The sequence below is a fragment of the Stylophora pistillata genome, chromosome 4 (genome assembly GCF_964205215.1).
Source record: "Stylophora pistillata chromosome 4, jaStyPist1.2, whole genome shotgun sequence".
Classification (NCBI taxonomy): Eukaryota; Metazoa; Cnidaria; class Anthozoa; order Scleractinia; family Pocilloporidae; genus Stylophora; species Stylophora pistillata.
The window spans coordinates 13,146,013-13,173,952 of record NC_142522.1 but is presented as its reverse complement, the minus strand read 5'-3'; the positions used below and the strand labels follow the sequence as shown (position 1 = coordinate 13,173,952).

The 27,940-nt window shown below is 37.8% G+C and overlaps 2 protein-coding genes across 5 annotated transcripts; one reads left to right on the top strand and one right to left on the bottom strand.

Annotated features, from left to right (window-relative positions):
- The first annotated feature begins 39 nt into the window (after positions 1 to 39).
- On the top strand, positions 40 to 22,070 carry LOC111329661 (uncharacterized). 4 transcript variants are annotated; one of them, XM_088757401.1, is made up of 33 exons: positions 40 to 162; positions 2,187 to 2,244; positions 2,572 to 2,668; positions 3,219 to 3,299; positions 3,432 to 3,710; positions 5,389 to 5,592; positions 5,833 to 5,959; positions 6,275 to 7,284; positions 7,532 to 9,356; positions 10,022 to 10,182; positions 10,788 to 10,846; positions 11,176 to 11,302; positions 11,499 to 11,669; positions 11,905 to 12,002; positions 12,406 to 12,487; positions 12,630 to 12,735; positions 13,014 to 13,125; positions 13,297 to 13,351; positions 13,436 to 13,492; positions 13,661 to 13,714; positions 13,946 to 14,032; positions 14,199 to 14,285; positions 14,701 to 15,496; positions 15,589 to 15,665; positions 15,985 to 16,077; positions 16,225 to 16,278; positions 16,391 to 16,487; positions 16,595 to 16,768; positions 17,062 to 17,205; positions 17,566 to 17,626; positions 18,044 to 18,080; positions 18,884 to 18,946; positions 19,810 to 22,070. In XM_088757401.1, the coding sequence occupies exons 3-33, from the start codon at positions 2,654 to 2,656 to the stop codon at positions 19,939 to 19,941; spliced, it is 6,525 nt and encodes a 2,174-aa protein (XP_088613527.1). In that variant the 5' UTR covers positions 40 to 162; positions 2,187 to 2,244; positions 2,572 to 2,653; the 3' UTR covers positions 19,942 to 22,070. The 4 variants fall into 4 exon arrangements, with proteins under 4 accessions (XP_088613527.1, XP_088613525.1, XP_088613524.1 ...); XM_088757399.1 differs by lacking the exon at positions 40 to 162 and adding an exon at positions 836 to 1,178 and having other exon boundaries at positions 14,704 to 15,496; XM_088757398.1 differs by lacking the exon at positions 40 to 162 and adding an exon at positions 836 to 1,178.
- A 1,384-nt stretch (positions 22,071 to 23,454) lies between these two features.
- On the bottom strand, positions 23,455 to 26,852 carry LOC148732528 (uncharacterized). The gene has a single exon (XM_088757402.1). The coding sequence runs from the start codon at positions 26,724 to 26,726 to the stop codon at positions 23,961 to 23,963; it is 2,766 nt and encodes a 921-aa protein (XP_088613528.1). The 5' UTR covers positions 26,727 to 26,852; the 3' UTR covers positions 23,455 to 23,960.
- Between the last annotated feature and the right edge of the window lie 1,088 nt (positions 26,853 to 27,940).

Sequence of the window (27,940 nt, the reverse complement as noted above, 5' to 3'; positions counted from 1 at the left end):
AATAGCCTGGGAACTAATGATATTGGGTCATGTGACAGTCTTTCTTTGAGACGATCGATCCTCATCACGAATAATGAATTTTGATGTTGTCTGATGCTGGATTGGGAGACAACAACTACGTACATTCACTGGCTTGATTGACGATCATTCGACCTACCACTGGTAAGAGATTTTCATTCGTGATTTGTGGCACTAGATTCTGACATGCTTGCCGGTTTGAGTTACAAACTTAGCCCTGATTTTCAAACGGGACAGTTTTGGTAAAGCTCATCATAGACCACTGAGTTGAATTCTCTCGTGAAATGGTTCTTTTTCGACGTATTCATGCCTCTCACGGTTGTTTTTTACTTGCGCACCCTATGATTCATAAAATCGGGAATTCGGTTCGAAAGATTCGATGTTAAAAAGCTAATCTTAACATTTCAAATGATTTTAACACACTAAAGGCTTTTTTATTATATTCCACCACTAGATGTATCAATTTACATTTTCAAGTAGAGGCTGTTCCTTCGCTACGGCCAAGAATACACAAGAATGCACATAAATTATCCTGACAAAGTCTAATAAATTTGTACCAAAACTATTTTTTTTTTAATATTGTAGCACTTTTTATTTTCATAGAACAATAAACGTTTATATTTAACCCTCTAGTAGCTCAGACGGAAGTCAAACATGCTAGTTTGTACGTAAGGTCTTGGAAAGAAGCGTTTCTCAAATCTGATCTTTGTTTCAACTCACTTCCGGTGAGACGTTCGAGAGCGCGAGACTTCCGTAATTTGACATCAGCGGAGAACCTTCGTAAACAATGCGTGAAGTGACGTGGCGGAATCATTCGCTGTGGTGAGTTCGCGGAGAGAAATTGATTAGCATATATGTAGAAAAGTTTATATCTTCGAGAACTTTGTTGGACTCACCAAACTTCATTCCACGTTGTTGCACTGTTAAACTGATGTTTCCCTTGGTCCATCGGTGATCTCTGGCTTCGTCCCGTCGGGAGGAAGTCCCAGAACTCCGTAATGGATTAGGGGATCTCATAGGTGCGAGAAATCCTAGCTTGAGCACCGTGAATTCGTTCTACACATTCGTCGCTCTAGTAGTTTCTACCTCTAAAGAATTACTGAGGTCAGCCTATAACATGGCACAGATTCCAGGCGTTTTTAATGCCGCTCAATATTTTGGTAAGTTTTTTTGTAACGCTTGTAATGCACTGTAATTCAACTATCGCGTTGTAACCTGTTCGACCAGCTTCTCGATTTCGACCAGCAAAAGGCAGCCTCGAAATCAATGTTATGGATGTCACGAAGGTCGAAATAGATATTGGGAGGGTGGGACAATCATGTTCCTTGAGATTAGTTTCAATTTTTATTTTTCAATTGCGTGTTTTTGTTTTCATTTGAAAAGTTTGTGAAGGTAAATTTGTTACACTATCTACACACATGTTACTTCCGGTTGAGCGATACAAGCCGATTTTGAAACTGTGAAACACAAACCTTTTGAATCGAATAGAAATTACCATCTGCGGATTAGCCGTGAATAGTTTTGGTTATAATATATTTGTTTTATATTTAAATCAGTTTATCAAAGTCACGGCTGAACTTCTTGTATCAAAAACATTAAGTAACCTAAGCAAGCAGTTTTTCTGTGCAGATGGCACTCAGGAAAAGCAAAATATTTATTTCACTTCTTGTAAACAGGCATGTGTGTTGAATATTGTCTACTTTCTGTAATGTGCAGTGAAATGTCTTTTCATCTAATCAAACTAAATCAATGTCACAGGAAAAGAGCATTTAGATGTGAAAATACATTACAATCTGAAATCAAATTACAGCAAAGTATAGGTAATTTTGAAAAGTTAAGTTCAGCATCTACCTTTTTTTCAGAGCAACATAAGCAAAAATGTGGGAGTTTACTAATGGCACAAATTTTTACTAAATAATTGATTACTAATAAAAGTAAACAGGCATTTTTTTTTTATATTCTGCTCTGAATTAATTTACCTAGTATATAACTTGCCCGGGGCTACAGTACATGTTTTTTTTTTTTTTTTTTTAATATTATAACAGTCTGGTAACTGTATACAAGAGTCACAATATTTATGTACTATGGATAGATGTAGTTATTGTCACAACACAGTATTGTATTTATCATTATAACTATCATTGTAACTATCTTTATTTGAATTTAAGGTGGTTCTAGCCAGAATAAAGGTCAACAAGACTCATTTTGGAACCACCAATCAAGCAGGTACATTGTGTATCTTCTTAACTCCCACGTTCTAATTGTGAATTCTCCACTCTAGGTGAGACCAGTTTCACAGACTAAAGAAGCTGTAGACTGTTAAACAACTTCTCCTTGTCAGTATCATAGGAAATATTTAGAAAACAGAATGGAGAATATGCTTTCTGATCTAAGGATGTAAATGTTAACTGTCTGTGTTTCGGAGACCAGTGTGATTTCCAGAGATTTTCGTCTCTAGGTTCAAAAAGATACTTTTCTTAGCACTCAATTATTTTGAGAATGATTTAAAGTAGGGGTGTTGATAATGACCATTTTTTTACTGCCTCCTTTCAGTGAAAATCATTTCACAGGATCAGAAGCTCTGCAAAACTCTTTTGAAGTAGCAACATCTCTACCAGGGAATGTGGATCCTTTTATGAGTAGTACACAGGTAAAAATTTTGACAGAGACATGAATATTAATTTTTCATCGCATAAACCTGGTTAATACAGAAAGGGTAGTTTATTGATGTAAAAAAAAAAAAAAAAAAAAGCAGAGAAGGACTCTTGGTTCAATATTACACATTGCACTCATTACACCTGTGTGCTTGTCTCTGGAATAATTCATTCAGCTGGCAACTGTCTTAAATTTAATGCTCAGGTACGATAATTTAAGATGAAAGGGGGCAACCTCTTGTTCTCCACCCTATGGGGACTATAATGAGTGCAGCTTGGAACCTTGAACTGAAAAATGCACTCACAGATAATTTTCAAAATGTTGAGGTATACAAGCAAACACTAAACATTGTAAAGGCAAAAAAGGGACATACCAATTTTTTTTAATTTGGTGGAAAATATTGCTACGTGCTAGGGAAGAGATGAAGAAATATAAAAAGGGGAGACAATTGTAGACATTTTCCTCAACAGCTAATGGCCAACCAGCCTAATGGCCTGTTCTAATATACCTGCCTAACAGTGACTATCATTTTTTTTTTGGCATAGAATGAGTTTGATGGTTGGGATGAGTGGCCAGTTGAATTAGATGTATTGCTTGGCAATACTATCGCCCATCATTATGATTCGGTAAGAATACTTTCCCTGCAGTTTGAATGTATTCAAAATGAGAGTAGTGGTTTTTGGATTAATTAACAGATTAAATTTTATCAACTTTTGTTTGGAATCAGTATGCCCATTCACACTTTTCCTATTTTGTAGGAAAACATGGAGGGTTATAGTGATTCTCAACTTGTTGTTCCTCCACACTACAAGGACGAGTTGACAGGGAGTACTACTTCATCCTCACAGTCATCTCCAGCCATAATGGATAACAATCATGATCAAAGTACATGGGTTGAGGAAGAAACCTCCCCATACAGTTACCCAAAAGCCGCAAATATTGTTAATCAGTCTATGACTCCACAAATGGATTCTTCACAAAGATCATCCTCTGGGGCTGACTTTTTTGATTCCTTTCAACCTGATGCAGCGGTGCAGGTTAGCTATTCATTAACCATCTAACCCCAAAGAGTGAGTAGCCTCTAATTTTTCCCTTAGATATCACCCATGAATCACACATTAAGTCACAAGAGTATAGAAAATGATCACCAACTAAGCAGAAGCTCTCGATTGTTAAACCTTTATACCCTGACATTGATTGGTATGCATATTCTTCATACTGCTCTCTATACATTTCCTGAGGTGCTGACAAGGAGAATTTGTTTTATTATCACTCAGAGCTTCTTCAGTTGGTGATTATTTCCTTATTACGTATCATGCACAATCCTCGCTGTAGAGAGCGCTATTTATGCGATAACAAAAATCAGACCTGAAAAAAAAAAATCAGGCCTGTATGGGATTCGAACCACTGACCTCTGCGATACCAGTGCAGCGCTGTACCTTAATATTTGATTCAGGGATGCTATTGTAAGGAGAAATTAGATGCTAGTCACTCTTAGGGGTCAAAGGTTAAACAAATTATCTTTTTCAGCACCTAGGAAATGTTGAGAGAACACGATAGGAAAATTCATTACTCGACAAGAGGATTCTGCCTTAAATTGTACACTGCCTTAAATTGTACATGGTTTTCAAGTACAGTTTAATGGGCAATTCATGAGTCAAGTAATGGGTTTTCCTTAAAATCAGCATAACTTATGGTTGTTATATATACAATATCACCTAGTCTCATTTTCAATCCGCAATTCCATGGTAAATACCTTGCTTAATTAACCAATCAGAATGCGAGATTTTAATCCATGATGCAATTCTACAGAGAATATGCATACTGATGTTAGGGTGTAAAGGAGTTGAGTGTATAACATATCACTAGGTCTTCTGAGTCCAGAATGTACCTTATTGATAAATTCCTCTTAAAATTATTTATTGAGAAAAACCTCTGGTTATTTCCTGTTCCCCAGTCCATGCATTTCTCTCCTGTTTGTTGCTGAGTACATGCTCTGTGATGAATCAGGAAGGAAATGCATGGCTGAGAACCAAAGCAACACTACTAGCCACAATTATAATAATCATGTAGGTTCCAATTAGGATCTGATAAGAACATTTTCTCACTCTTTTGGCGTGTGAAGGATGAGTGTTCTTTAGCATTAGTATAGACTCAATAAAAGTATCCTGTTTCTGACTGTTCCATGGAAATGCACAAATAGGTCATAGAAAAGTATTCATGAATCCATTATTTCCCCCTCTTCAAATTTAAGCTTTTATACGCATGAAACATGCCACTTTCTAAAACACCACAAAGACGATGAAATTATTTTGATTGGTTGGTCACAATTATTTCATAAGACCATCACTTTTGTGTATTTTGATGTGATCCTACGTGATTAGGATTGTAGAGAAAAGAAAATCAGAACCATTATAATCATGTAGGATGGTATTATGATCTGGTAAGAATATTTTCCTTGCTCTTTGGGTGTTTTTCAGTATTATTAACTAAAAAATGAGAATGTCTTGTTTCTGATTGGTGGACAATGAATGCATAAATACATCACTGAATTTTTAATGCTATTTCCTGACTTCTGTAGTCTTTGTTGTATATAACCATAAGAGTTGTTGTTTATTGACAAGGTCATTTGCTAGTAATTATATTTGGACCTTTCAAGTTCTCAATCAAGTAATTTATTAGACATTTTTATCTTTTTTTTTTTTTTTTTTACAGAGAAGCTTTCCCGAGGGAAATCAACATGACAGGAACAATTTGACCACCACAGAATCACCTGTACCAAGAATGGATCATGCAGGGGTTGGGGAACAAAACACCCCATATACATATTCAGAATATCCTCGGCCTATAACACCACAGACTGCGTCACAGCAGAATTCTGCAATTGACTGGTTCAACCAGCCTGATGGGTCTGCTCAGGTAAGTTAAAAGCAAACAGCTTTCTGAAGCATAAAGAGGATTGGAAGAAAGGTATTTTGTTTTATCTTATTTAACACTAAATTGTCAGAGCTAAATTTGCAAGAAATGTTTGCAGACAGGGTAGAAAATTGATAAGAGTTCATCTAGAATTGCACAATTTAGTGTGCAATTGCTCTTTTTCAATGCCTAACTGCCCCTGCATAAAACAAATATTGATGAATTTTTATGGCACATTTCCAGATGGGCTCCTATCACCAAGATAGTTCCTCTAGTGCCCCTCCTCTGATGAATCAGCAATGCAATAGTGAACCTTACCCACAGATTTGGAGCCAAGAACCTGAATTAAGCAGCTGGTTCAACCAAGAAGGTGATCATTAACTTTCTTTTTTATTGTTGAGATAAAAATTAAGATTGCATAGTTTAACAGTTAATCTGTGACATAATTGTACTGGCACCCCAATTGCTTTTTTTCAGGTAGTCAGTATAAACCTCAGTAAATCTGTAGTATATTTTCCAGCCATTGCATGTATCTTGTTCCAGAATCTTTGATGACTGAATGTTGAAAAGTTATGACAATCAACATTTTTGTTGTCAAAATTTTCCAAAGCTTTAATTTCTCACCAGGGATGCAGTGTGTTATTGTTTTCCTATGTTACCAATATAAACTGTTTATCAACTGCAGATAATGTTCCTGCCTCAGCACCTTTGCAAAATCTTGGAGAGCCTCAAGACATGGGAGATAGCATACTGGCCCCAAATACAAGTGTTGAGCACAATGGAGTTTTCTCACCTGCTACCTTAATGAATACTTCCTCTGAATTAACTGAGCCAAGCCAGGAAATTGAGAAAACACGACAGCAGTCTTCAGGCCAGGTTCCTTTAAAAGAACTTCCATTTGGCTTTGTTGAACCAAGTGCAGCTGTTGAACCAATGCAACATTGTCCACCATTGTGTCAAGTTCCGCCAATGCAGCAGGGTCCACCAATGCAGCAGGGTCCACCAATGGAGCAAGCTCCATTAATGCAGCAATATCCACCAATGCAGCACGGTCCACCATTGCAGGAAGGTCCACCAATGCAACAAGGTTTACTAATGCAGCCAGGTTTGCCCAGGGAGCAAGTTTTTTCAATGCAGCAAGCTCCACCAATACTGCAAGCTCCACCAATGCAGCGAGCTCTACCAATGCAGAAAGATTCATCAGTGCAGTATACTCCACCATTGCAGGAAGCTCCATCAATGCTGCAAGCACCACCTATGCAGCAAACTCTACCAATGCAGCAAGCCCCACCAATGCAGGAAGCTCTACCAATTCAGCAAGCTCCGCTAATGCAGCAAGCTTCACAAGTGCAGCAAACTCCACAGATGGATTCTTGTTCTTCAGAAGGGACACAATCAACTCAGAAAGAGCCAGATGCAAAAGTGAATTCTTTAGACCTCGAGGTATCTGCAAAGGAATCCTCAAGCCTTGAAGAACACTTGTTTGCAGAACCAGACAGTCCTCGTGATGTATTTCAGGCTGCTTTTCTCCAGAAGCAGCTGGCTGGGAAGGCACCTGCTTCTTCGCCTCGGACTTCTTTGTGGATGAATAGTGCTCATCTGCCAACACCCTGTGTTCTAGCTCCTGCTGCAGTGGCTACAACTGACTCATCTGAGCCACATGGAAATGAAAGATCTTATTCACCTGAAAAACAGGTCAGTAGGAGTTGTCATAATCATTCTTAACAATTAAATGCTGCATTCTGATATTACTTTAGAAGGAAGCCTTGATTTCTTGGAATGAGCTGCTGAGGGATTTAAAAGATGAATGTCATCATGGTGCATTGATTGGGTAGTCATTTATTTGACATCTTTAAGCCAGAAAAGATATTAACAGTAATGAAAAAAGGGAATAGTTCTAAGATGATCACTCTTAGTAGACTTCCCTAATTTTCCTTTCCAGCTGATACCTCCAACAGGACAAATGCAGCAAAGAGACCTTTCACCCGCATTGCAGCAACTGCCACCACCCACAAATGTTCCACCTGATGTTATTCAACAATCACATCCAGTTCTACCTCCTAAAAGTCCAGAGTCAATCATGCCACATGTGTTGGCGACATCCAATGGTCTTGATCAGAGAATGGCACCTCCTTTGCCTGCTGCTCCTCCAACTCATGTTGGTAGGGAGTCTGTCACCTACCCTTATGTAAATCGACAACCAGATGTCCAGCCATGTGCAGCTGATGTTTCCTTCAATGCTCCCAGTGGTCTTGATCAAAGAAGGTCACCACCTCTCTCTTCTGATTTGTCTGCTTATGTTGGTGGGGAGTCTGTCCCTGACCCTAAAGTAAATCACCAACCAGATATCCAGCCACATACAGCTGAAGTTTCCTACATTGTTTCAAGGAGTCATGATCAAGGAATGGCACCATCTGAACATATGGCTCCACCTCATTTGGGTGAGGAGTTTGTCCCCCACCGTAGTGTAAATCACCAACCAGATATCCAGCCATTTACTACTGATGTTTCCGGCAGTACTTCTGATGGTCATGATCAAAGAGTAGCAGCACCTGAGCCTGCTGCTCCTCCAGCTCATCTTGGTGTGGATCCTGTTCTTCACTCTAGAGTAAATCACCAACCAGATTTCCAGCCACAGGATGCCAAAGATGTCTTTCCAACTCTAAGTGACAATGTTAACCAGCAAGTTACATTAAACCCCAATGAATTACCCAGAAGCACTGCAGAACAACCCTCAGGGCCACACCATGGGTCCATGGCTCTACCACCTGAAATGTCAAAAACAACATCATATTCTGCACAGGAACAAATTATGCAACCTCCCAAGGTTGAAGCAAAACCAGAACCAACACCAATGTCATTGGCATCTTTGCTTCAGGGGGGGAAGAAGCAACCTAAGAAGAAAGAATCTGATGTGGATAAGAGTTCCCAGAGTCCAGTTCCAATGCAGTCTTTCTCAAACACGGTGCAGGATTCCTCATCTCTTCTCTCTGCACAAGAGAGAGACAATCATCCTTTTGATTCAAGTGGCAGAGTTGATGAGAGACCTCAGCGTGAGTATGATTCAAGTGACCCTCGTGATGCAGATTCACCAGAAAATTCAAGGCGCAGAGATGATCATTATTATGACCAAGACAGAAGGGACCCATATTATGAAGATGACAGAAGGGATTACAGGCGAGAACATGACAGAAGGGATTATGGTAGAAGGGAATATGACAGAATGGAATATGAAAGGATGGAGTATGATAATCGTGACAGAAGGGAACTTGATCGAAGAGAAAGTGACTACAGTAGAAGAGATTATGATTCTAGGGATTACGACCGAAGGAGAAATTATGACAGAAAGGAGAGTTATGACAACAGGGATCCTTATTACGGTTACGGGTCCCCAAGACAAGGAAGAAGGAGTTATGATGATCGTAGAACTTCCAGAGAAGATTTGTACAGGGGTTCTGACCCTGCATATCCTCATTCATACCACAGTGGACGCAGCACTCCTTTATCTGATAGAAACAGTCCTGCTTATGACTATTCATCACCTTCGTATCCCTCTCATCATTACGGCTACCCATCATATCCTGATACTCAATCCATGGACATGTACCAGTATTTAACAATGTTGTACTATTACTATCCACAACATTATGAACAGTATTGTGCCCAGCAGGGATACTTTAACATGGGCTATACCCCAGAGCAGATGGCTCAGTTCTACAGTGGAACCCAGTACCCTCCTGGTTACCAAAACTCTCAGCCAGAGCAGGGTATGTATTGATGTTTTTTTGTTGATGTTGTGATTTCCTTTGTAAATTTTCTTTTGAGTACTATGGCTGATTTCCAGGCTTCTTGTGGTTTTTGTCTCTCAGGTTTAAGTCTATAATTTGCAAGAAAATTTATTTTGGGAATGTCAGCCTTTTAGTATATTTTAGATACCTGCCACTTTCCAGGCAACCCTCTAACCCTTGAACTTCCATGAGTGACCAAGACAGAATTTCTCCTTACAGTATCAATACATTATCAAGCAGAAAAGTGAGGAGAACTAATAAAAATGTTAATTAGGGAATTATAAGTTGAACCGCAATCAAATTCTCCAAAGCAACATCATAGTAATTGTATGGCAGATGGTGAGAAGAATTGTCAATGAGATCTTGGGAGTGAAAGAGCTCCTTGGAGTGACCAAAATCTAATTTCTCCCTACAGTGCCACTGCTGAATCATTCTTTGAAATCATGAGAATTAGGAACATGATTGTCAACCCTAAGAAGCTTTAGTTGTGATTCTCCTTGTTAGTAACAAAGAGATGTGCAGAGAAGAATGTGAAGAATATGGATACTGATGTTAGGTTGGGAAGGGTTAAAAATGATGTGGTTTTTTCGTTCTGGTGTTCAGAACACACTTTTAGAGTAATTTTCTCTCTCTGTTGTTCCCAGCTGCTCAGACTGAAGTGCAAGAAACTGAACCAGCACGTCTGACTCCACAATTGTACAGAGTCCAACATCCCTTAGTACGCTTTAGTGGCAACAGGTTGATCTCCCTCTTAGGCAGTGAGGAAGAAGACGAACAGCCTAAGTGTGTGGTTGCCACAGTTCAGGTTTGTTCGATAGATCTGAATGGTTGAAAAGTGTTATTCCAGACTGTGTTGTTCCAAACCTGATGAATGCATATCCATGGGTAGCTAGATGAAAATGTTTCTTTGTTATGGTAGTTAAACCCAAACTACAACTATTCATGCCGAGTTATGTCTGGGAAGACTTAAATTAACAAACAGACTTAAATTAACAAACAGATTTGGTGTTGGCACACAGCTGTTCAATAATAGATCATGGATGATGTCAAACTGTGATAAGAACCAATCAAAAGGCATGGGTAATTTAGCTTATAATCGTGATTATAATGCCTACCATGACATTTTGGATCTCAGTAAAATTGAGAAAGGTTTTCTATGTTTGGATATGGCAGTGTATAATTTTTTCCTTCTAAAACTTTTCAGTTTGATAGCTAGGTTTACAATTTTGGCCTGTCATTTCTTATTATGTCTATGAAGCACTTTCTCCAAAAGAAGAGGTAATAGAATTTTTACTGTAACTTTGAGTTGGTTATTGCATTTATTTCTACCACATTTACAGTCTTACAGTATGAAATGAAGTTAAATTATGTAGAAATTTATGAGAATATATTTTGTTCCCATCTGAGCAGATGGTGTTTAACGAAGAACAGATAAATCTCATCAAAGCATTTCCAGGCCCACTCTCAAGGTTAGTTCATGATCTGCATCTGCTAAGACAGCTAACAACTCTATGAAAGTCTTTTAAAAAATTGTTAATTGTGTCTTTCAAACTTATGAGAAATAGTTGATTTGATGACAGAATTCCATTTGAAAGTGAAGTTGTATAGAAGCACAGTGTGTAGTGATATGTCCTTTCTCACTAAAAGATAATAATGAACAAACTCTTCAATAATTAATACATCTCATTATTTTAAAATCTCTTGATGTTGAGAAATACTCACGAAACACAACTTGGTAACCTTTCACTATAAACTGCATTACTGAAGGTTTGATTTTTTTTTTCATTCCCAAAACTAGCTTGTACTCAAGTAGAACAGAAGTAATGGCTTATTGTGAACAACAGAGTGCTACAACAAACACATCTGTTGAAGTAGTGAAATCTCTCATATGGAAAGTTCTTGGAAATCTAGTCAAGCACAGTGGAGTGAGTACTTGTGAATGATTCTCAAGTTTGAGAGTCATGTGGTTTGGCCCATCTGTTTGTCCATTCCTCTATAGCCCTCACCCATTTTCTTAATTTGTAGTGTTTCCACTAAAAAAAATTGTTGTCACAAGAGATCGGTGGCTATCTTTAGTTTGGTTCAAAACCTGATAAAAGTAACTAACTGTTATATTCTCAGGCCTTTGTACCATCTGATCTGGCTGAAATCATCATGGCAAACTGGCGGACATCTAATGCATCAGATCAGCACGAGTTTCTATCTGCTGAGAATGCCCTGCCAGCTTCTGAGTCTGAAAAGAACAAACATGTCACAGTTTACAGAGAGATGCTTTTAGCAGGTGCAACTAAGGTAATATAGGCTTTTTACCAACAGCTCTTGCTTCTAATTTTCACCAAACAACAACAACAGTTACTGGTCAGCATCACTTGTAAAGTTTGGGTGACTAGAATATTTCCCTTTTCAGTAGCCTATCACAAAATTAAAAAACCCTCCCCTGGCTGGCATGATCCAGCAACCCAGTCATAGGCTGCCCATGGAAACAGTAATTGCACAACTATAGCTACCTGTACCATTATTTGTTTAGGATGCCCTAGAGTACACCATGAGATATGGTTTGTGGGGACATGCTATGATGCTGGCAGGAAAAATGGATAAGAAAGTGCAGAATGATGTTATGACAAGGTAAGGAATATGTTGAAAAAAATTTGGAAGATAGGGAGACCTAGTGGTTTACACAATGGACTCTCTGCCAAGAGCTTTTGGTGTGAACCCAGCATGTATTGGAACATTGTGGGAAAGATGCTTAACTCTCACAGTGCCTTAAACCTCCTGTGAGCTAGAAGGTGTTGTAGTGAGCTGACAGAGAAATGGTAAAGCTGAAGCAAAGAACTTCCATTATTGGTGCTAAACCATCTAGTTAATCATCTGTTAAAATATATCAATATTCTCAAGTGAATTTCATAGTTAAACAGTGCAGGGGTCTTAATCGGGATTCCGTTAACCAAGGCCTTCTTGTAATTTTGTTTAAGTCCATCTTATTTCAAGGATAATTCTCAAGTTCATTGTTTTATATTTTGAATTCCAGGTTCATGAGGACAATGACTGATTTTGATCCAATCCGTACAGTTTATGATCACCTTTCAGGAAGACAACCTGTTGCACTGATGGTGAGTGAAAGCCCAGCTTAAACCTTTTCTTTTGTTGTTGTGGAAAGCCACCTTCTTCCATAGATGTGGCCTTAGGCCATATTATTGAGTTGTTGCATCCCTCTTATCCTCTTATCTTTTAATAACCTTTCAACTTTTACAGACCCCTGATGACTGGCAACGCAATCTTGCAGCAATGGTGGCGAATCCACCCCGTCAGCATCCAAAGAGTAACAAGAAGAATATCATTTGTTTAGGAGATACTCTGAGTAAGTTCTGCATTGTGGTGCATTTTATCATTTAACACATCGATTATTATAATTAAGGGCACTGAATACAAAGTACTTTGTGTTGAACAAAACAGTCAAATAAAAACAGTGTATTTATGAGTTAAGCTAATTTACCATCAGAGTGCTAGTTATTGTGGCATCAGTGGTTATTTACATATTTCAGCGTTTAATTTGCATACTGAATCGGCTATATCCTCACTATGAAGTTACCGCTAATGATACCAGTTAAGATGCAAATGATGATTTCCTTTTTTCAGTGGCTAATGATCAGGTTTGGGAAGCACACTTATGCTACCTATTGGCTTCTGAAAAGTTTGGTTTTCCATCTGACGATAAGACGAAGATGTCACTGATAGGAGTAGATCACAGGTAATTGTAACAATTCTGTTGTAGACTGATAAACCCACGGAAATGTTTTAGTTAATTTCAGTCAATTCCTTCACTTTATTCTTAAGTACCACAACCGTGAGGGACTTCTTTTTATCCTTTTGTACTAAAAGAGGCATCACCAAACCTTGATAAATCTTTTCTCCTTTGCAGGAAGAATCCACTCACAGGGAAACACATCCCTCTTGAAAACTTGCAGATGATGGAGGTATGAAGTGAAAAATTCACTTGCAACGCAGTGAATTCTGACAAAGAAGATAACTAGTCTTTTGTTTTGTGTTGTTGTTGTCAGGTTCTAGAGTATGCGTTCAGCCTAAACAACGAAGAACATTATATCCCAGTTCTGCAGGTATGTAGTAAAGGAATTTGATTGTGGGTGTGGTTGAGTGGGGTATCTTACTATTATGCTAAAAATCCTGATTTGAGCTTGATAGGAAATGATGACAACTTAATCCTAAGAATTCACCAAAAATATGAATTCATAATAAACATGTTACTTTAATTTCTTTTTTGTTAGACTTACAAATATCTCCATGCAGACAAGTTGGCTGAGGCAGGTTTCACTGATGAGGTAAGAAAAGATAAAAAGAATTGATGTTCTTGTCAGTCATATAAATTGTTCATTTGTGATGAAATTGATCAATTTTTTTTTCACAACTAAATCTTTACTAGAAGAAAGCATTTTTTTAAAGAGGATATACATGTAGTAAATAATTCTGGTTCTGTAGCATTGTTGAATGAGGAGTGTAAGATGTGACTAAAAGGCAATGTTGGACTTACTTCATTTTTTTTTTCTCAAAAGGCTTTACAGTATGCAGACCTCATTGGTCGCACAATCATTAAACATCCTCACCACTTTAACTCTGCCCTAACCAAGAACATCAAAGAGGTAAGGACTTCCAGCCAAGAGTCTGTTAATGAATTTTCTATACTAGCCATGGTGTACTTTAATTGGCAATTAGATAAAAATAGCATCCCTGTCTACATTTTGTTTCAAATTTTAAGGTGCCGTTCCATATCAATGAATCTTGCAATCTCTTTTCTTTGTGTCTCAGCTGACAGACAGATTAATCCCTGAAAGTGAAGAGGCCGTTGCTACAGAAATGACAGAAATGTTAGACAGGCTTCTGCAAGTTAAAGATGTAAGAAAAAAAAAAAGAGTTGTTATTCACAAGTCAGGTTGCTGTCTCAGGTGTTGAATCAAAAGTTACAAGCCATCATCAACTTTTCATGAAGAGGTTTTTATTACAGTGCTCAAAGGGGTTGTGATGGAATGTTATTGAAAATTAAACCTGCTTGTTTGAAATTCAGTTCCTTGAGAGTATAATACATGGTCTATGCTGGGTTTTTTTAAAATTATTTTATTGTTTGGTTAAATGGGATCCCAGCATCACAGTGCAAGTGCCTCAGTAAACAAAGTTGAACAACTTTCATGTATTAATGGAAAATGGACCAGTATATCAAATAACCCACTTGAAAGTCAAGATAAAGATAATGTGTAAAAGTCAGCAATTAGTGCCACCAACATAAGAGTTAACCTTTTTTTTTTTGTCTTAGCAGTCATCTCAGATCAGCAGTTCTGTCACAGAAAGTGAAGGTGATGCAGAAGATCCCCTTGCAGAAAGTTCAGTTTCCTTTTTCTCAGGATATGAGCCTACCCCCAAACATCAGGGTGCAGAGCAAACTGAGACAGCACCTCCTGTAAGACAGGACTCAACTACTGGTCACTATCAAGATTCCTGGTCTAGTGGTATGGATCTAGAACCTACCCAGCCTGAAAAGCCTCTAGTACAAGGAACATCATCCATGCAGCAGCTTCCTCTAAGCACAGCATCCCAACCTCCAGCAGCTTGGTCAGAGCCTTCATCTGCAGTGAATACTCCTCCACAGCAACCTTTCTTTGTGCCAGGTCCTCCTGTGTCACAACAATTTCCTGAACCAATGGTCAATAAGCAGTCAGCTGAAGTGGGAGACCAGCCTTATTACCCACAGCAGCCTGCATGGAATGACAGTTACCAGGAGCCATCATGGAAAGACAATCGTCAAGAGCCCTCATGGAGTGATAATCGTCAAGAGCCCTCATGGAGTGATAATCGTCAAGAGCCCTCATGGAGTGATAATCGTCAAGAGCCCTCATGGAGTGATAATCGTCAAGAGCCCTCATGGAGTGATAATCGTCAAGAGCCCTCATGGAATGATAATCGTCAAGAGCCCTCATGGAGTGATAGTCGTCAAGAGCCCTCTTGGAATGGCACTCGTCAGGAGCCATCTTGGAATGACAGCCACCAGTCATCATGGTCAGAAGGCATCAGAAAAGAGGAGCCAAAGAAAGTTGAGCCCCCACCACCTAAAGGTATTGAGTGACGATATGACTTATTTTATGACACAATATTGTACAACAGAAGATTGTACAAGTTGTCTTACAAGCTTTCCTTCCTGTTATAGAGCCTGAGCCACCAGCTAAAGAAGAACCAAAGCCTAAACCATCTGAGAAGAAAAAGAATGCTAAGAACAGCAATCAGGTTAGTTGAAAAGATAATAATAAATAGTGTTCCCTTTATGCACAATCATTCCACTGCAGTTCTTAAAATGAGTTATGAACTGTCTCATGGTCTTTTGCATTGGAATGCATTCAAGCTTGTAGCTTGTGGCAGATTTTACAATCAGCATTTGGATTAATTGCCTGTGGTAGAATAGGATATATTCCCTCATTCCCTGCCTCTAAAGTTGTCCAGTGGATATGTTACCTAATTTATACAAATGCAGACCCAGTCAAGTGCTTAGTGCATCTTTTTGAGATGAGATTTAATTGATTAAATGGTCAATTTGGTTTCTCTGCAGGGTGGCTGGTTCTCAGGTCTGTCTGGGATAATTTCCAAAGTCATGCCTCGAGGTCCTAATGAAATGATTCTTCCAGATGACAAAAAGAAATCGGTACAGTTGCATTGCCACTAATATTACATCACCTGAATTTGCTTTCTGAATTTTTAAGTATTTAAATTGTTTACCCACTTGTTCTAAGTTTTCATTTTTTTTACATTCAACTAACTCAACCATTTTTATAATCTTACGTCAAAATAGATTTACTGGGACGAGGACCTCAAAAAGTGGGTGAACACTGAAGAAGATGAGCAGGTATGATATTTGTATCATATTTTTAGTAGAAGTTGGGACCAAATTAGCCCCAATACTTTCGTTATAATATTTTTAGTTGTCAATAATGTTGTTCTTGTTTTGTCTTGTGTAGGAGAAAGCTCCACTACCACCACCTCCAAGTGACATGCAGCTTGGTGGTGGTAGGCCACCCTCTGTCCCACTCAGTAATGGCTTCCTTCCTAGTGCAGGTGAAGATTTTTGTTGTCATTGTAGGACGTACTTGCAGACCTTTGAGTTTTAAAGGCATCTTTAATGAAAGTTGTCAGTCAATACATTATTGCTATCTTTACTTCAGGCTCACCAATGAATGGTGCCCATGACACTTCTGCAGCTCCTCCCCCATTTGGGGTCCCATTCTTGCCAAATGTTCCTGCCGGCCAGCAGTCCAGTCCAGGCATGCCACCTAGAATGACAACTCCTACAACACCTTCTAAGTTCTCACGGTTGGCACATGGTGGCAGAAGACATGGTAAGTTCTTAGCATATTTGATGGGATGTTTTTTTGTGGACCATGAATTTAAAAACAAATTATTCTGTAAGGTCTAATCCAATTAGCTTAGTTCTATCTTCTGTAGTCCAGAACCGTGCATTGCGGCTACCTTTTTTAGCTTTTCTTGGCTTCATAACCTTACCTACACATATCCTTTTATTACTGAAAAAGCTTGTTCTGATTTTAGAACAATTGTTAAAATTGGTGTGTCAATAATTTGCATTGATGCCGAAACAGTTACAGAGTAGTTCTGACTGCTTTTTTCCTCACAGCTAAGAAGTATGTGGATGTCTTGAACCCAAGTAGCCAAAGCTCTAATGCTTCTGCGCCACTTCCAAGCGGTCTTCTTCCCATGATGCCCGGTCCGACTACTGAATTCAAAGGAAATTTCTTCGTACCTGCTCCTGTGACTTCAAGTAAGAGTCATGCATTGTTTGTTTCTTGACAGCTGAAGATTTTTTTCTTTTGAGCATACTGTCACTTGATTTCATATCTTGTCAATATGAAACTACAGTCGAACCTCTTTGAGGCAATCAAAGTCTTTAAGTCCTACTAAACGATACGTTGGGAAAAAGTCCCTTATTATAATAAAGCCTTGTTACTCTTATGGATTTTAATTCATTTTTCCTGTGGATCAAGTATTTATTTGACCCTGAGAAACTCTAGGGCTGGTTATTAGAAAATAATTGGATGGAGTGGTTGCAAGAATGAGTAATGGACCTAATGTTTATCAACTTTCATGATTGACTAAAATGAATTCTACATTGTTCTTGTAGCTGATCAGAGTGCTGATCAACAGCCTGCAATTGGCAATCCTTCGTCACGTCCCTCGTCTCGGTAAGATGATTGAAGGTGATATAAATGACCAAGTCCTTTCTTTTCAAATGGCCGCGTGTTTTCAAAAACTTAAAAGAGGCTTAGTTAGGCTTACATTCTTGAAGATAATGGTCAACTCAGCTGGTCATTTTGAAAGAAGAGAAGCTGTGATTAATCTTCTATTCTCTTGCTACAGAAGTCTCACAACTATTTTTTCTTTCATCGCAAAGAATTAAATTCTTTGTAGGAAGCACAGACCCAGAGTTCTACAAATAGTTTTTCTGTTGTCATTCTCATCCAATATTTCATCTTTGGTGTTTTAGTTTTTCTTAGAAGCAATTTTTTTTCAATACAACAATATTTTATTCAGTCTTTAGTGTAATCATTCTTTGGCTATCCAGCTGCCATAAAAAAAGTATGTCTGTTTTTTTTTGTAAGAAATGAAGAAGAGGACAGGGGCGATCAACAGTCACAGGTGAATTGCGATTTTAAAGCCTAGTTTGTTATGAATTTGAGTTTGATCCAATGGACATTTTAATTCATTTTACATCATTTTCTGTTTTGTTTACCTTTAATTCATATAGCTATTATAATTTCAAAGTCAAGGTAAAAATGAATGTAAAGATGATTTAATTTTATATAACTAATAAGCAAATTTGTCACTGCTGCATATAAATGCTTAAATGCATCACAATGAAATGTGTATGGTAAATGTTAAATACTATGCATTATTTAAACAGACTGCACTGGAAAGCTATGCTTTGAGAAGATAACATTTATCATAGGCACTGTGAAATAGTACATAATGCTTATTAACTCAAGCTTTAAGCACTTGAAGGCTAATCAAAAGGTTGCGTGATGTTTATTTGAGGCACTTTGAATTTCTTTTTCCAAACCTACCCACTCTAATGAGTGATTTTGATTTTCAATTTATGGGTACATGTTGTTTTAAATGTTCCCAAGTTGTAGATGCTTAATTTTGGTTGCAATGAGAGCTTAAAAGCTAGCATGCTGGAGTCACACCTGGTAGAAATATCACGTACGCATTCATGAGACACACCATAAATACTTTAGATATTTAGGAAAATTTCAGAAAAACTTGCCTTCTCATCTGAGGCAGCACAACTTTTTATCATCTTGAGCTACAGCAGGTTATCCCTGGGCAACATAGGTTTTATGTTTGGAGAGGGGATTTTTCCCCTTCCTGTGTTTTGTTATGTCTGATGGAGAATGCATTCCAGTTTCCTGTGTTTTCAATACACACGTTTTTGTTTTCAGCATTCCCGATCAAGCTCTGTTTCCCTTACCTCTGCTGAAGTCCGTAGCTATATGATGCCCCAGGTATTTAACTGAATTCTGCCCTCACAACTGCAGTAGGAAGCTTAGCTCAGGCAGAGTCCATGTGGCAACTGTAGAAAGTGAAAAAATATAAAAGTGATGGGAAAGCAGTTGTAAATTTCACCTTGGATGGGGCTAGTTTGAGTTTTAGAGTTGTTCTTTTCATTTTTTTTTTTTTTGGTGTTGACTGTTTGTACTTCAATGCTTGCATCTCACAAATCAAATTTTAACTTTAACCATTTTTGATCTAATTTTTTTTTTGTCTGTTCACTTTTGTGGAAAATTGGAACTCATCTAACATGCCTCTGATGATTCATAATATTACTTCCTTCCTAAAAACAAACTTTGCACATCTTAGCTGTCTATTAACATGTGTTGTGGTTTTTAATGATTTGTGCCATTCAAGGAAGTTTTATACAAAAATAATATACAAATAAAGGATTTAAGGTTTTGATTGAATGCACTGTATTTCTTTGTCGGTTACTAAGGTGATGGGTCTCATAATGCACTTTTAAAAGTTTAACTGTCGTTAAAGCTGTTAGAAGCTAACCTCTTAAGTCTTGTTAAAAAAAAAATGCATATTAAATCAAACCAGCTTTTTTATTTTCACAGTTTTACTAATTTCACATACCAAACTTAACCTGCTAAATAATTGAACTCTATTTGAGTTTTTTTCATTAATTCATTTCAATCTTTCCATCCTTCATCATTTTTACTCCTTTTTGGTATATTCTGATGGCTTTGGTGTTTTCTTTATCCCAACAAATTGTTACTTTCTTATTTACAACTCAGAGTATTAAAATTTTTTGATGATAGCCCATTATGTTGGTCAGATAGCTTTGACAGTTTCCGTTTTACTATTGCAGGACCCCAACCCACCCCCACAAGAAAACAGTTTTGTTCCTCCACCTATGTTCTTTGATCCAATGGCCTTCAGTCAGCCCAAGGCTCAAGCCTCACCAAGAAAATCTCGCTATCCGGGCATCCGGAAAAACTAATTGTCAAAAACAAAATAATTAATTTAATAATTGGAGATTTTGAAATATTTGTCTGATGTATTGTATTTAATTTTTTAATATTTTAGAGAAGTTTTTTGCATGTGACTCACGTTTCCGCTTCCTTTCTTTCCTTCTTTTCTCTTTCTCTCTTTCTCCCAATTTTCATATTTTGAATTTAAGCTGCACCTTTTTTCATTCTTATCAAAAAAAAAAAATTCTGTCCTGGGCTTGACCCATTTTGATTGCGATTTTTTCACCAATTTTTCAGTGGCTATTAAATGAAAAAATCCACATTGATTTATTTATTTTACTTTATTTTTTTGAACCAGACAAATATCTCAAAATCTCCAATTTCTCTAGCTGTAATAAAAAAAAATAAATAAATAGGTGGAGAAAAAAATTGGGGGGGGGGGGGTTAATACTATTTATAAAAATTCCAATATGGCATTTTTCGATGATTTTAATCCTATTTTCTCAAAGAAAAATGCATTGATTCTAACATATCAATTTATTTCACAACTGAGATGTAAGATTATTTTAGTTTGGATTTAACCACAGATTTACAGTTCATTTTGATCTGAATCCCTTTATCTTCTTCGGTTGTTTTACAATGAGAGCCAGGCTTTTTTTTTTTTACCAGAATTGTTTTCTTTTATGAGCTTTATCCACCTTTATTAGTTTATATTCCAAGGTACCTTTAAGTTATCTACTTTGCCTTAAGTTTGTTATCAGTTCTTTTGTTCTTTGATTAAGACACTTATCTATAGTTATCTCCTTTAGTCAAAAAAAAAAAAAAAAAAAAAAAAAAAAAAAAAAAAAAAAAAAAAAAAAACACCAGCTGCTTTTAGTTAACTTAGAAAAGAAAAATTTGTATCCTCTTCCTTATATAATACTTTCAGTTAACCAAAGCTGTACTCTGTAAATCTTTTAAGTCCAAAAAAAGGGTAGAAACTACTGTACTTTCTTAGCTTATGTTATTGTGGTATAAATCTCTTTCTAATGTTAGACTTATTTTTCAGCTCAGCTCTGAGGAAGAAGTCAGTCAGTGATACCATCTTGGATGAAACAGTGTCACCTCTGCCATTATGGCTCAGGCTTTTGTTTGTTTGTTCTGTGCTTTTGTTTGTCCTTTTGTTTGCCCTTTCGTTTGTCCTTTTGTTTGCCCTTTTGTTTAGTCAGTTTGTTCAGTATTCGGGTTTGTTATGTGTGGTCTCTCAGCGGCGATACTGGATGATCATTTTCGGTTTAGTTCTCCCAGTATAGTTTGCTGAGCTTATCGCATTTCAAACTTACTTCTGATTAATTCTAGGTACTCTCTGGGGCCAAGGACGGCTTTCTCTGTTTCTTTATATTTCTTTTTGTATTTTTTTTTTCGTTTATGTTATGTTATTATTTTATTTGCTTCCCTCTGTCTTTGTTGTTTTGTTTTTTTTTCTCTTTGTGCCAGTCTCTTTAATTCCAGACAGTAGTCAGTTTGTTTAGTATTCAGGTTTGTTATGTGTGGTCTCTCAGGGACTATACTGGATGATCATTCTGTTTGTTAGTTCTCCCAGTATGGTTTGCTGAGCTTATCACATTTCAAACCCATTTCTGAATAAATCTGACTTCTCTCTTGGTTAAAGGCCTGATTTCTATCTTTTCGTTCCTTTTTGTGCATTCATTTGTTTGTTTGTTTGTTTTTGGATTTTGTTGTTCAAAAGTCTCCCCTAATGGCTCTGAAGTAGACATTTGCAAAGTCCCAATCTGCTGGCTTTCTTCCGAGGGGTAGGGATATTTTCTTTATAATTTTCCAAATATGTATCAGACTTTGCATGATCACATTTACTGAATCTTGATTTATTCCATTTCGTACGAGTGTTCAAGTGTCAAAACCAGCTGTCTTTCATTTCAATCATCGTTTTGAAGCCTGGCTCTCTCTGACGTTTTTTTTTTTTTTTTCAACATCTCGATTTTCATTGGCTATACTTATTGAATTTCGCAGCCAAGGAAATTTGACCACTTTTTACTGTATTTCTTGTCTTGGAATCCTATAATTTCTCTAATTTGTTATAGCTGTATTTACAAAAGGTAAATAATGATACGGGGGTGGGTCCATTTTTGTCCATAAATAAAGTAAATACGAGTACCTACTTGGCTCTGAATGGTTACACTGCGTTAAGTTTAGATGTGATGAGATGACTTGACGTGACAAGCGATTCGTCTGCGTTGTCTACGCGTTGGTACTAAAACATTCCGCCTGAATAGGCTAAACTCGGTTGTATGAAGATGATATATCACAGGCTGTAACATTTTTTATGTCATGAATGGGGGAAGCAATATGAAGATTTTTTGTTCTCCACAGCGCATTTGCACCCACCAACCGTTGTGAAAGAACCCTACCTCTCTCCCTTCCCCTTATCACCTCTGGGTTTTGCCACGCCTGACTACATGACCCCTTCCCTTGCACATAAGTGTGAAAGAACTGACATTTTACTCCCGCTTAGCTCAACTGGTTAGAGCGCCGGATTGTGTTGTGCAGTAGGTCGAGGGTTCGAGCCCCGGCTGGACCAATACTCATGGTCTTAAAATAAGTGAGGAGAATTTTCTACCTTTCTATAATCAAGAAGTGGATAGATATTCTAGTCTTCTCGGATAAGGACGAATAAACCGTAGGCCCCGTCTCCTGCAGGGTTAGGGGTAGGAGACGTTAATTTCCCACGCACGAGATTACTGTGTGGTGGATGTCCTCCCCTGGGTGGAATGGGTGGGTGTTAGCCCTGAAAAGCCCCTATGGAGAGTGGTCAATTAACTTGTGTATGTATGTATGTACATTTGACAGCGACCTTAAGCAAACCACGATGGTGACCAGAACGCGGAGTAATGAAAAAGAAATTGAAAAATTTTCTGGAGAACTTTTATTAAAATTTTAGGCTGCGTGCACATGTCATATTGAAGGTTGGGTCAGGCATCGTCACTAGTACGACATTCGCCCATCGTGAATTTGCACAAGAAGCCGGATTTAATTTCATTCTTAAACCGACGTTTTCCTTGACGATGGAATCCCGGCTGCTTGAGATCCCCTAATAATATCCGCTATAAACGCTCCTCGTGGAACAGTGTAATCCATACTCGAGATCAATTTTATCCGAACAAGTGAAATATTCGGATGAAAGGAAAAAACAAATATAGAACCTTTTGACTATTTTTTTTAATTGTTCTTTCAAAAACCATTAACGTCCGTGACCTAAGCAAAACAGAGCAGCTGAACGAACATAATTGACAATGGGCAATTCAAGAAAACACTTTAACGAACTAAATAAAAGTAATTGCCACGAGGGAACTGATTCTAAGTTCAACAAAGATACCCATCTCCTCTGCTTAAGACTCCCACGAAGGCTTCTGCAGAATGCAATAGAAGAAATAAAAAGAGATTCCACCCCGGCAACGCTTGCACAGAAGTTGTTGCCTCGAATCTTAACCAAAAGGTCATCCCCTTTCACTTTTCAAGAAAAAACACATACCAAGAACTTACTGGGTAATTTTCAAGATGTTTATTTGTTTAAAAAACTACATATGTAGCACAAAAGGTTGAAGTCAATTTTTACAATCGAAGAAACGTTCCTCGCTAATAGAGTGATGTATCAAGTTAACTATCTTAGTAATTTACTTTCTAAATACAGCAATTTTCAAGTGAGTGTTGAAAGTGGTCTAAGATTGCATTGGTTTTGCTTTACTTCGCTCTGTGATTGGTCCAAAAAACCCTTGCGCCACTCTCCCAACCAATCGAACGCAGAAGTAATATCGTGTTTTCCCGCGCTTAGAGCAGTCTGCTTGTTGTTATTTTGAGTTCTTGTTGGGTCTTTAAGGTCTTTTCTTTTCTTTTCTTTAGCTGTTACGATTACTTTCTCTTTGGTTTAACCACACTCAAATGAAAAGCACTCTTACTTACTTATTAACTAAATATACACATACTTAAAAATACTTGCTCGCTTGCTTACTTACTTCCTACTTCATATTGACGCAGCTTGCTAAAGTACATTTTAACGATCATGACCTCGCTTTGACCTGATTCTTACCTTAATGTAATCATCAACGATTTTATCAACGTCCTCTGTGGAGACATCTAATTTTTCTCCATTGATACGGTTATTAATTAATGGATATGCTACTGCAAAAAATGTTATTGTAATGGCGAGCATCCCCACAGGAGAGCTTTGGGCCATGACAGCTTCACTGCTTATGATTGGCCACACAAAGGTCAGTGAAAGAAATGTGAAAAATAACTTAACCAGGAGATACGCCACTTTGATTCTGACAAGTAATTTACGTTCCTTAAGAGCATTCTTAAACAGTTCTTCTGGAATGACTTTGATAGAATGTTCCTCCTTTCCCAGTCTATAATATATCAAGTCATCTCTTTCTGACTGGTTCTTTTCATCATATTTCTTCTGGTAAGAAGATGCCAGTTTGTTTGCCAGATCATAGTAGAAGTTGGTAAATGCACCATGACAACTCAAGAGGTAATGGACACTAAAGATTATAATGATAACCTCTGGAAGCATTTCATTTGTGTTACTTGCAAGGTTTTTTATAGTACCTATTAGAAGCACTGCCAATGGAACAGCACAACCAATACCCCAGATCAATATTAGCCAAACTAGCGAAACACCACAAAAAACAATATCAAAAAAAGAACAAACATAGTAAGCACCTTTGAACTTGTTTTTGAATTTCTCTCTCAAAAACCATTGATTTTCATGACACAGGTAAATCAACGGAGAAGTCCAAATAATTTCTAAAACAAAAGGTATAATTGCTAATGGGCTAAATGTCATTTTAATGCACCACATTAAGACATTTGTCTTGTTGTAGCCGGTACAAAGCTCAATAAAGGAATTGCAATAGTCTGCGGTGATACTCGCTTGTTTTTCTAAAGTAAGTGAGATATTCTGTGGAACATCGAAGTGTTCAGAACATTTCCCATTGCCATTCTCCTCATAATCTTCTGGCGACAAAAACTTACTCACACCTTCGCAAAAAAGACGACATATGAAATATAACCTACATTGCCAATGCCTTCCCCGACAGCGTGTACTTGAATTACAACTAGATCGAGTGAGCTTTGACAAAAGTAATTGCATTCCTCTATACAAAACACACTTGATGCGGTTTGAATAGAGTGACCATGGTATTCGTGTTTGTTCGGAATATTCACTTAAAAAGTAACTAACAGAAAATAACCGAATGAAATAACACACAGCTAACGGTACAACCAGGGAAAGATGTTTAAAGATACTGTGATACAATGAGTCAAACAAAAAGGGAGATGGCAAATTAACAGATATTTGTTTCGGAAAGCTTGGCAACATAAATAATGGCAAATCCCATAACCCAAGGAAACAAAATGGCAAAGAAAAAGTGATAATCGACCTTACGATCTTTGACCCTAAACCCAGGTATAATGATGAGAAGAAATGGTTACCAATGAAGCTCCCAACTCCTATAGGGTTAGTGTCTCCAGCAATGATTAGATGTGTGTAATTAGCCTCGGAAGTTTCAGACACTGATGATGGCTGAACTGGTTGCCTTGGAGGATTCTGTTCCCTACCGTAAACGACACATGAGAGTCTTTCATCAGAGCTGCTATTTTCCTCGTCAGCTCCTGGAGAGATTGGAATCATGCAAGTTTCCGGCCTAGGTGTAATGAGTGTATAACTTGAGTTCGTTATTGCATGTTCCTCATCTGCGATAGCACCATCGTGTGAACTGTATGAATTGTGATCATCCGTATTACCAAGATCGCTATAGACTGAGCAACAGGTGGCAGCGCCTACTCTAAAAAGACGTGTACGCTCAGCACCTGAGTCGTTAGATATTGTATGGCGAACTGCCTCTTCCGTTCCAAATTCTCTACGTTCCGGCAAGAATTCGCCCTCTGCCCTGAACTGATTATTCTCATCGTCTTCGTTTTCTGTAGGAGAAGGCCGACTTTCTTGTCTACGTCGTTCAATGTAACCTCCATCGTCTTCTGCTTCTTCTACCGGCGTAGGGAGGTGGTTCTCCGGCAGTTTGACTTTGAGCTTTGAAGGTCGAAACAATAGAAATATTAAGGGGGAATAAAGAGCAAAAATGATCCAAATGATTATTACGATTGCAAGCCAACCGTCACTAAAAGTCAGTAGCTCGTTATCCTTGTGAGAACTTCGATTTCCTGCTGCACTTGTAGTAACAAGAGATATGCGAGTGTGTTGATCAACCCTCACCAGAACCAGGGTTGAAGTGGTTTTGGTGTAGCTTGCAAGATTTTCGATATAATACAGAATAGACTGTGGACTGTGAAGCGGCGTTAATCTTTGATAACTGAAGTTTGTTGAGAAGTTCTTTACAGAGGTTGGCTCAGAAATACAGGAGACTTTCATTTCGATGTAGCTTCCAGTGAAAACTTTCCCGGAAAAAATGACTTCCAGTATCGACTGAGTAATAAACGCCATGGAGTCCTTTATCCTATTCGCCTGGTGGTCGATGAAGTTCAAAAAAACTTTTAAAGTTGTATTAGTGATGATTGTGTCCTGTTTGGTTTCGCTGGCACATCTTTCGGACTCTACTCGCTCCTTGTACATGATAGTTAATTTTAACAGTCTCCCTTCGGCCATGGCTTTCTTTAATGCTTCGCCGGTGGTGTTCACATTTTCGACCGCACAACTCCAGTTGCAGGCGCCTTCGTTGAAAAGGTCGACAACGCCGGTCAGATTTGCTATAAATACAAGGACGACAAATGATATCGGCCTCATCTTTAGAATAACCATACTTAATCAGACTTAGTTGTTGATCCTGATAGGCTCCTTAAGGAAAACTTTTCCAATTCTAAAATTTCAAGATTTCGAAGAAGAGAAACTTCGTCGAGGGTCGAACACACAAGTGTATAGTACAGCGGTTAAACTTAAATTAGGTCGTGTAAGCTGTGGCATGTGTATGGTGGCCGAGAACTGCCATTAAAAATATTCAAATTTGAAGGAATTATTTTTGTTATCTTTTTTTTTTCCTTTTATCTTTGGTTTCATTTTATTTCTATTTTACATTTTACTTTCGCTTGCTTTTATTTTAAAAAGAAAAATGAGAAATAAATCGAAATTAAAAAAAAAAAAAGGAAAAAAAAAAGATAACAAAATAATTCCTTTAAATTTGAATATTTTTAATGGCAGTTCTCGGCCACCATACACGTGTTCCCCACGAAAAGTTCAAACCCGAAATGTGTAAGATCATAGTGAACAAAGGATGAAGATATACAAAAACTAACGAAAATTTTCTCAGTATGTTTTGGCTACTTACAAGGCTATCAATGCGTCAATAAACCTAAGAGTAACGTTTGAATTTTGGACGGTAACTTCGAATCTTAAAGGGTAAATTTTAAGAGAGATTCTCCTTACGTAACACGAGAAACTTGTCAACACTTAAGCGTCAAATAATTCGTGAAATAACGGGAATTTCAGGAATTGTACACAGCCAAGCTTAGTCTTAAGCCAGTCCCACACTGGGAAGAATATTCTCCACCATCAATTTACGTCTTTAATCCGCAACGATGTTGTGAAATTAACAAGGGCAGACAAAGTACGGGTAGCTAGAGAGAGTCTGAGAAATCCACTTTGATGCAACTTGCGTGAAAGTACTGGCCTCAACTGTAGCATTCCAGCCAATCAGTTCTCCATCGTCGTCATGGCACACCGTGATGCAGAAGTTGATGTTTCTCCTACAGCGGACGGAGCATATATTTCATTATCATTCACTTAAATATGTCTTCTTTTTTATTAGGTCAGGTCTCATACTGTGACTCTTAAGGCCATGATAGAGAAAGCCAGCCCGTTTTAGCGTCAGCGACCTCACTACAAATATCATGACAGGCAAATAGAGGGTTACTTTATTCTCAAAGTGACTGCCGTTTTAAATTGAAGGAACAGCTTTTTTCACTTACGACTCAATAATTTTACACTTGTTATAAGTACTGAAAGTAGACTTTGCATGC